At 31.7% G+C, this 10,628-nt stretch overlaps 1 protein-coding gene across 1 annotated transcript; it reads left to right on the forward strand.

Annotated features, from left to right (window-relative positions):
* Positions 1 to 2,632: 2,632 nt before the first annotated feature.
* On the forward strand, positions 2,633 to 9,079 carry LOC114286608 (PKS-NRPS hybrid synthetase cheA-like). The gene is made up of 5 exons (XM_082885621.1): positions 2,633 to 2,676; positions 3,228 to 3,289; positions 6,739 to 7,615; positions 7,728 to 8,946; positions 9,032 to 9,079. The coding sequence occupies exons 1-5, from the start codon at positions 2,633 to 2,635 to the stop codon at positions 9,077 to 9,079; spliced, it is 2,250 nt and encodes a 749-aa protein (XP_082741747.1).
* Positions 9,080 to 10,628: the final 1,549 nt, after the last annotated feature.

Raw genomic sequence — 10,628 nt, forward strand, 5'->3', positions numbered from 1 at the left:
CACCACACCCAAATCAATTGAGTTCCAAAATAAACAAAAAGAACTATAAAAATAATAATAATAATAATAATTACACTAATACTTTTTTTTTTTTTTTGGTTGTACTATATATATATATATATTTTTAGTAATAGTAGTAGTTTTAAGTGATTCAATTTTAATTATAATTTATATTTCTTTTTAAGATATTAGTCATTTATTTTATTTTTTTTTATTTTAAAATATTAGTCTCTTTTTAAAAATTAAGGAATAAAATAATATGAATTTATTATTTTGTTCTTATTTTAAATTCATTAATAACAAAAAAATTACAATTATGATAATTAATATTCTCAAAAAAAATACTATCCTAAGATAATTTTTGAAAATTAATATTTTTAAAATGTAATAATTGTACTATTAAAAAAATTAGATTATCCAAAATGGACTATTATTTTGAGACATGGAGTAATTTTATTTAAATTTAGTTCAATTGATTAGTGGTTTGGGGTATGGATTAGGTTAATTTAGCCTAAAAAAATAAGATAAGTTAAAAAATCAAAATAAGATAAAATGTTACATCTAAATCATAATTTTTTTATTGTTTCTCTCACAATTATCATATCCAAATTATAAAAAAAAAAAAACCAAAAATTTATCCCAAATAGAATTTTTTTTGTTAGTTTAAAATAATCAAAAAGTTAAAAAAGCTCATTCCAAACGAAACCTCAATTGATTATAATTATTAGTGTTTTTTTTAATAAAAAAAATGTAACATATGTTATGTGTTTATTGGCAAAATAATAAATTTATTTAACTCAATGAATCAACTTTAACTAATTCAGTGACTATTTTTATTAAAATTCCTAATCAATATTGTCAATTAAATTAAATTGATACAAAATCAAAAATTAAAAATCAACTAATTAAAATTATAAAAATTAAAATAACATAAGAGATAAAATGTTAAGGGTATAAATAAACAGCCCCTACAGAACCCGAAAGCCCCGGCTCGAATTTGAGAAGGAGGAAGAAGAAGAAGAAGAAGAAGAAGAAGAGAAGGAGGAAGACGAAGAAGAAGGAGAAGCAGAACTGGAGGGGCCATCAAAATCGGGCTGGAGGCGGAGGCAGAGGTGGAGGCTGAGGCGGGGCTGCGATGCGACGAGCGACCGACGAGCTGCGACGATCGGTCAACGAGTGACGAGCTGCGACGACTCTCTCTCGCCTCTCACCTCTGTTTCTCTTCTCCTGTGTTCAAAACGAAGAAGAAAAAGAAAAGGAAGAAAAGGAAGAAAGAGAAAAAAAAAAATTGAAACCCAAAATAACATCGTTTGAGATTTCAACCCGAATTCGAGCCACTAATTTCGGGCCCTCAAACATTTTTCATAAACAAATTTAGCAAAAGAAACAGAATTTTTTTTCTTCTTTAGGAGCAAGAAACAGAAAAAGTTTTTATCGCACATAAATGTAGACTGACAAGAGAGACATGCGTGGGTGGGTAATAGTTATGAGAGGGGATTAGACAATTGTTTTTTTGTTAGTACTTTATTTATTTTTTATTTTTAGTGAAATTAAATTACTTTTTTATTAGTAATTTAGAAAATAAAAATTTGATAAAAACTGATATTTTTTTTAAATGATAAAAATATTGCTAATAAATAACTAATATATTTAAGAATATTTATTTTATTTTGTTTTTAAATTCTTAAGAGTCCAAAATAGTTTAGAACTATTTTTAAAATGGTATTTTTTTTATTATTTTAATTTGGGGTTAAAAAGTCTTGTTTGTGATGAATTTTTTGATTTTGTCAGAGAAAAAATAAAATGATTATAGTTTGGATATGACATTTTGTCTTATTAATTTTTTAATCTATTTTATCTTTTTATGGTTAAAATAGTCCCATGCCAAACATAGCCAATATGTGTTTTTGTTACTTCATTTTTGTGATAAATATTATATATTTTTTGATAAAATTATGATAATTTTGCAATTCATAAATAGCATTATACATTATAAAATAATGTTATGCATTTTTATACTAATATTATACCTTTCTTTTATCAAAACATTTTTTTACCAGTAAAATTACACATTTGTTTGTGGTACATGTTATATTATTGAAGTAGATAATATTCCATCATCTAAAAAAAATAGATAATATTTTAAAGGGTAAATTACAAACACATCTTTTAAGGTTTACTTAAATATAAATTGTTTGCTGTAATTTTGAAAATTACATTCCCACCTATTGAGATTAACAATTTCATAACAATTAGACCATTTTATTAATAAATTATCAAGTCAATTAATAGTTTTTAATAATATCATAAATTTATTTCAATTACTAATTTAGGTAATTTGATTATTGTGTAGGAGAACAGTGAGAAATTTTATTTTTTTAATTAGGGTGATTCTACTTACACCACTCTTTTACCTCCTTATACACTCCATATGAGATTGTTTTTTTCTTTCAAATTTATCCATGTGTGAAATTACTTAAAAGGACAAAATACTAAAATTAAATATATTTGATTATCTCCTTACACCCGTTGATCTTCAATCCCTAGTTCTATTTTTCCTTTCTCAACTTTTCTTTTACACATCTCTTTGGAAAAAGTGATAATCATAGTGTTTTGATCATTAAAAAAAGCAATGAATGAGGAAACGGTGGTGAAAAACCATCAAAAAAGTGAAAGGTGAGTTTTTTTGTTAGTTTGGTAGGTTTTTGTTTCAATTTTCTGGGCTGGTCTGTGACTTTTGTTCGATGTTTCGAAATCGAACAAAATAACATAGTCCGGCATCACAGTGCCAAACAAAAAATATAAGTCTGGTATCAAATTTTCGAATAAAAGATACATTTTCGGTAAATTACTGAACAAAAAATATAAGTCTGGTATCAAATTGCCGAACAAAAAATATAAGTCTGGTATCAAATTGCCGAACAAAAAATATAAGTCTGGTATCAAATTACCGAACAGGCCCAAATTATCATTTGGAACAAAGTGACTCTATAAATGTATAGTAACAAAACGCTATACAAATCTATTTTTTCTAGCAACATAACATTGGAGTAATTAAAATTCACTAGCATTTTATTATCAAACAGGCCCAACACAAATTATTACTACATTATTTAGAAGGAAGTGGCTCTGTAAATGTATAGCAACAAAAGGTTGGAACAAACAATTTATGTCGGCATTATAGCACTGAATTTTTATAAATTGTTTTGCATTGTGTAACCAAACAGGCACTTCAATGTGGACTCTACTGGTTTTGTTGGGAAGCGTACTGAAATTATCCAATTGAATGGTAACATAATGCTAGGAAACAAAATTTTATCCGGTAACATAGAATTAGAGTAATTCAAATTATTTAGTATTGTATTACCGAACAGGCGTAGCACAAAGTATGGGTGTAAAGAGATGGGTTTTGAAGAATTTTTTATCATAGGGTTTGTTTTGGTAATATATTAGGTGTACTGAGAATTCAATTTTTTTTAAGTGGTGTAATGAGATGGAGGGTGTAAGGAGGAAAAAGAGTGGTGTGAGTAGAATCACCCTTTAATTAAACTTGTTAAATAAAAAATTATGACAATGGGGCATTTGTAATTTTTTAAATCACAAGAGACAATTCATATTTTAAACAAATCTTGGAGGGTGTATTTATAATTTATTCTATTTTAAATTCTAAAATTTTATTAATTTATGACACGTCACTTAGTATGGTGAGAAGGTGGTGGGGGCAACAATAATAGAGTGATGATGATAGCAGTAGTGATGGTAGGATGGTTGCGGTGGCGATGATGGCAATGGAAACAATGATAATAGCACAGATAGTGTAGTGGCATTGAGAAGTTTTTAATTCAAAAAGAATATTTTTTTAATTTTTAATTAAAAATATTTTTAGTGAAAATAATTTATTTTTTGGTTAATTATAAAAAATGTTTTTCATTAATTTCACTTTCTGTAGCATTAAATATGCAAAAATATATATTATGTCAAAACAAGTAGAGTGTGAGATAACTTCAAAATTTTCAAATAAGAAAACGATAACAATTAGGGTAAATTACACTGGCACCCCTGAGGTTTATATTTATTATAATTCTTCCATCACCTTTTCAAAATTACATCTTCCCCCTTAGGTTTAAAGTTTTATTACAGATTTCCCCCTCAGCAATTTAATTTTTTTTAAATACAAATTTTACCCTCACTGGATAAATTACATTGATACACCTCATATTTTAGAAATTACAATCCCCTCCCTAAGATTTAAAGTAGCATTACCAATTGCCCCCTCGGTTACTATTAGTTGGAAAAAAAAAATTAATTGGAAAAAAAATTATTTGAAAAAAAAAATAAATTGAAAAAAAAAATTATTAGTAAAATTTTTAAATTTCTATTTAAAAACATAAATTCATTTTTTGAATTTACGTTTTTTTCTCAAATTTACAAACTGAGACAACCATTTATAAACCAAAAAAATTATCAAACAAGTTTTTATGACAATTTTTAAAATTTTTGTAAATATAAATTGAAAACTGAAAACGAAATGGCTACCAAACAGACTTCAAATAGTAAAAATGTCGTAAAATTAACAAATAATTAAATAAGTTACCAACGTAAGAAATGACTTATTAAAGATTCTTAGGCTATGTATGGTTTGATTTTTAGAAAAAAAATTTAAAAATTAAAAATTAATCTAGTTAAGAAATAAAAAATAAAAAATAATTATCATTTTTATATAATTTTTATCTTTTGAGTGATAAGAAATAATTTTTTTCAAATTAAATTGAAACAGGCATACGTATGTATATAACCTGCCCAAAAATTAAAATGATAATTATTTTTTATCCTTAAATGATAATTATTTTTTATTTTTTATTTCTTAACCAAATTAATTTTTAATTTTTTTAAAAAAATTCTAACTATCAAATCATACATAGCCTAAGAATATTTTGATAAGTCATTTCTTACGTTGGTAACTTATTTAATTATTTGTTAATTTTATGACATTTTTACCATCTGAGGCCTATTTGGTAACCATTTGGTTTTCAGTTTTCAATTTATATTTACAAAAATTTTAAAAACTGTCATAAAAATTTATTTGATAATTCTTTTGATTTATAAATGGTCGTCTTAGTTTGTAAATTTGAGAAAAAAATGTAAATTCAAAAAATGAGTTTACATTGGTTTTTAAACAAAAATTTTATAATTTTACTAACAAAAAAAAAAATTAATTTTTTTTTTTTCAAATAATTTTTTTCTAATTAATTTTTTTTTTCAAATAATTTTTTTCTAATTAATTTTTTTTCAATGAATTTTTTTTCCAACTAATACTAACCGATGGGGCAATTGGTAATGTTACTTTAAACCTTAGGGAGGGGATTGTAATTTCTAAAATATGAGGTGTGTCAATGTAATTTACCCAATGGGACAAAATTGGTATTTAATAAAATTAAATTGCTAAGGGAGGAATCTGTAATGAAACTTTAAATCTCGAAGGGGAGATATAATTTTTAAAAAGTGAGAAAAGAAATTATAATAAACATAAACCTCAAGGGGTATCAGTGTAATTTACCCTCACAGTTAATATCTTTCCTTTGTTATCGCAGGGAGCTTCTATATACACACACCTAATCCCCTCAATACACACACTTAATGATATTTAATTTTATTACAATTTTATCCCTAAGTGAAATTACCATTTTAGACAACATTGTTAATTGAAAACATCTCAATGCACACCTCAGAGTTCACATTGTTTCATCGTGTGTGTAAGCCGCTGGTTTGGCATGCTTCTTTGAAAATGGCTTTGGCATTTCTGTAGGGTTTTCATTTTTTACAAAGGGCTTTGGCATTTCTGTAGGGAAAACATCATTGTGATGGAGGATTTGCCTTCTGAAAATCAGCAAATAAGTATTCATGTGAAGTAGAGCGAAGGACATGTGAGTTTAATTTTTTTTTTTTTCGCAGCGTCGTTCGGATAACCAGAGCCGAATTTTGTTATTTTGTTCGGAAATGTACTACCGAAATAATTATGTATTTTCGGAAGTTGATGTTCAAAAAAAGTGATAAATTTCGGAAGTTGTCCGAAAAATGTATTCAAATTCGGAAGTTGTTGTCCGAACAAAGTTAACTTGTACAACATTCAACTTCCGAAATTTGAAAAAAAATTCGGACAACTACTTCCAAATGAAGTAAATTTTTTTTTTCCATTTTATATTCCAAATTTGCAAACTGCATATCAAATTTATAGTTTCAAATTGCAAATTAATATTTATAATGCCATTAAAAATTTGTAATGTTATACAAAACATGCAGGAATATGTGTCAACTCAAGGAAGTCAGGTTTGCGCGGATTTTGTGTTAGATTACACCACTCATTTCACAACTGAACATGTTCAGTCTACGAAATTAGAACGATTATGTTTTGAATTGCTCACCAAATGTAAATGTTTGATAATATTTATTTAACTTTGTAGGTATTCAAAAGTAAGGATGAATTGCTCAACTGGGTACGTGAAGTTGGAAAGAGAAATGGTTTGGTCATTGTAATCAAAACATCAGACTATGGTGGAGGGAAAAAAAGACCCAGGATGTATCTTGCTTGTGAGAGGAGTGGCCAATATAGAGCAACAAAGAAGTTAAAACATGATGGCAACAATACATCAAGAATAACCGGTACGAAGAAGTGTGGTTGTCCTTTTGATATGAGGGCTCACAGGTTTACCACATATGATGAATGAACATTGACTGTAGTATGCGGATTGCATAATCATCCACCTGCGGAGCACCTCGAGGGACATCCATATGCGGGGAGGCTATCAAAGGATGAGAAAGCATTGTTAATGGATATGTCAAAGAGCATGGTTCGGCCAAAAGAAATCCTAGTAATCTTGAAACAGCGAGATGCCCTCAATGTAAACACACTTAAAACCATTTACAATGTATGCCATCGAAACAGGGTGGTACAGAGAGCTGGAAGATCACAGATGCAACAGTTATTGGGTGAATTGGCCAAGTATAATTACATTGAGCGCCATCGGTCTGAAGAGTCCACGATGACTGTGACAGACTTGTTTTGGGCACATCCTACCAGTTTGGACTTATTTCGGTCTTTCCCACGTATATTAATTATGGATTGCACATATAAAACCAACAGATATCGGCTTCCTCTTCTTGAAATTGTGGGAGTGACATCAACTAAAATGACATTCTCTGTAGCTTTTGCATACTTACAGTATGAGAGGGTCGATAACTATGTGTGGGTGTTAGCTACATTACGTGATGTCATGGATGGGTTTGTTGTGCCAACAGTTATTGTTACTGACAGAGAGCTAGCCTTGATGAATGCCATACAGAAGATATTCCCGAGTGCCAGACATTTATTATGTTGTTGGCATATCAGTAAGAATGTGTTGACCAAATGCAAGAAAATGTTTGAGACACAGCAAAAATGGGAGAAGTTCAACCATGAGTGGAACTCTGTAGTGTATTCATCTTATGAAATTCAATACGAGGAGCATCTTAAATTATTACTTAAGGAATTCAGTAGTTATCCTGATGCAGTCAAATATGTCATGGATACTTGGTTGGTTCCTTACAAGGACAAATTTGTGGCGGCATGGACAGACACGTGTTTGCATAGTGGCAATGTTACAACGAACCGATAAGATTACTTTTCTTCAATATGTTATTAATAAGTGCCATGTACTTGATTTTAACTTGACTTACATTGAATTGAACAGGGCTGAGAGTGCACATGCAAAACTTAAAAGACAATTGGGTTCATTTCAAGTCTCATTTCAGGCATCATTTGAGAAAATACACAGTCTGCTTGAGTTGCAACACACTGATATCAAGGCTTCATTTGAGAAAAGTCTAACTGTTGTGCAACATCAATTTAAACCTTCTCAATTCAGGGAGCTACGGGGGAATGTGTCTATCTCTGCATTGGAGTATTTGCTTGTCGAGAGTAAGAGAGCCAATTCCATTGGTATTGATGTTGAAGCTTGTGGATGCGTCCTTCGCCACACTCATGGTTTACCTTGCGCCTATGAGATTGCTGACTACATCAGACAAGATCGTCCTATACCACTTGCTACCATACACTCACAGTGGAGGCAACTTCATATCTCCATATGCAAGAAAGAAGAGGAAACAGAGGTGACTTGTCATGCAGAAGTAGAGTTGTTTGTCAACAAGTTTAATGAAAGTGATAGAACCATGCGATTGGAGCTTTTGAAGAAGTTGAAAGAGATTGTATATCCGGGAAGCACTTTTCTTGTTGAACCGGAGGTGAAGCCCAAAACACGTCCTCGGGATCATAAGAAGATCAATGTTTCTACCCGTTGTGACCCGTGTGCATTTGAGTTAGTGCAATCTGGACATGATTCCTTCTCACCTAGGGACACTCAAATCACTACATTAGCTTCTACTTTGCAAACCAAAAAGAAGCGACCTATTAAGGGAAAGGAGAAGGTGAACTCGAAAGGGAAGGCATACATTACTAGAACAGTGAAACCTGGTGCACATGTTGATGCTTTCCCTACTGGGTTAAAACCATACATTAAGTTTGTCAAGGATGTAGCTGCAGATGGGAATTGTGGTTTTAGGGCTATAGCTACTTCAATTGGTCATACAGAAGATGATTGGGCTCAGGTTAGGCGTGACCTATTAGGTGAGCTGCACACACACAAAGAGGAATACATTACACTTTATGGGTCCTATGAAAGGTTTGAAGAATTGACAAGCATATTGTCATACTTTGAAGACAGTCCTGGATACTCACATTGGATGACTATGCCAGACATGGGGCATCTTGTTGCATCGTGCTACAATCTTGTGTTATACCACTTGTCTTTACAGCAATGTCTCATCTTTTTACCGCTTAGAACAGTGCCAGTACCTCAACTTGATAGACGTGAGATTGCCATTGGGTTTGTCAACGAAAATCATTTTGTCCAGGTATAACAGAAACTTATCAATTGCGTTTATGCATGTACAAGAAGTTATGAGGTATGACCACTAAGTCAATTGATATTTGGTGCAGGTTTTGTTGCAGCCAGGCCATCCAGTTCCTCCTATTACCACTAATTAGAGAAAATACCGTCACCCTTGAGCTGTGGACTGGGATGATGCATATGTGCGTCGCATTCAACATTTCAAGGACATTATTCATGATAATGTAGCTACTCGAGAGACTTTTGATGTTGTTGATGTCGCATGACACATGTATGCATTTGACAATGTTACAATTATGGAAGAAATTAATGGATGTGTTTTTGATGTTGATGTGTTATGTTTTGCAATGTGGATTGAATGTTATCGACCATTGTTACCATTCCATTGTAATAAGAAAATATAATTTACAAAATCAACGACCATTGTTACCATTCCATTCTAATAATAAAATGTCATTACAATACCATTGTTGCCATTCCATTGTAATAAGAAAATATTAACCACTGTTACCATTACAACAATGTCATCTTACAAAAAACACCAAACAATATTCATCAACTAACAAAATAACATGTAACAACATAACATGTCACGAATCAGCTGTATGCCTACGCCTAGGCCTACGACTGTATGTCAATGTCGAAGATGGAAAGCGACCTCCAGCAGAACTAGGTCCAGCTTCGTCAATGTGCTGACCTTCAAGAACATGTGTCATACTCTCGATAGCCTGGTAAAGTCGATAAGGATGGCGAATCCCCTCTTGATAACCAGCGTCAATAATAGGATGTGAAATCTGCAGTGCATGTGCAATACGCTGCATTTGAAAAGAATATCACCTTTTAGGGAACATATCAGGAAAAAAAAGTAAGTTACATATGCATCAGAGAGGATAATAGATTACATCCGCATGTTCGCTGAAATCCTGATGGTCATGGACACACGGTTCATCAGTGTGCTCGATATATAGGTGCGTGATATTCTTATACCAATCCATGTAACCCGGTACACATTGCCAAGGTTGACGAACTGGTGTGCTCCTCCGTTGCGCAGACAACACGTGGTTATCCCAAGCCTCCCACATCCTATGCAAGTATCTATACATGACGGTATATCGTGCAGATATGTTGCCTCGTGCACCACGACTGGGAGCTAGCGGTACATCTGGGATGGTTTGAACCCTGCCAAACTGCCTCAAAACTCTATCTGGATGATAGGGTTCGACAACGTCTAAGCACTTTAAGCATCCATGGTAGAACGTAACCGGGTTACATGGATGCCGGTCTCTGCAGCTGTGGTATGGATCCCAAATAACCTGTAAACGTAAAGTGTTTTTGCATTAAAGTACATAAAGGGTAAGATAAATGGAAGTGTTAAAATTATCATAGGATGAGTAAACTTACATCAGTAGCTACTAAACTGTCAAGCTCGGCTCGAAAAGATTTCAAATGGTCAATGGAGGAACCCGTCTCTCTCCTAGATGCCCAATGGTACATGTGTGGCATGTATTCATTGTAGCCCATGTTCTGATGAGATCGGAATGCTCGAAAGTGCTCATAAATCCATGCCTCCAAAAGAGTCATATAACCACCCATCTGCTTAACCCGAGACCAGCTAGCAAACCCCAACTGTCGATATAAAAATGCTAATGCAGTAGCACCCCAGGCATAAGTATGTATGGATCCCAA

Source organism: Camellia sinensis, chromosome 8, assembly GCF_055761805.1.
Source record: "Camellia sinensis isolate YWXY chromosome 8, ASM5576180v1, whole genome shotgun sequence".
In the NCBI taxonomy this organism is placed as follows: Eukaryota; Viridiplantae; Streptophyta; class Magnoliopsida; order Ericales; family Theaceae; genus Camellia; species Camellia sinensis.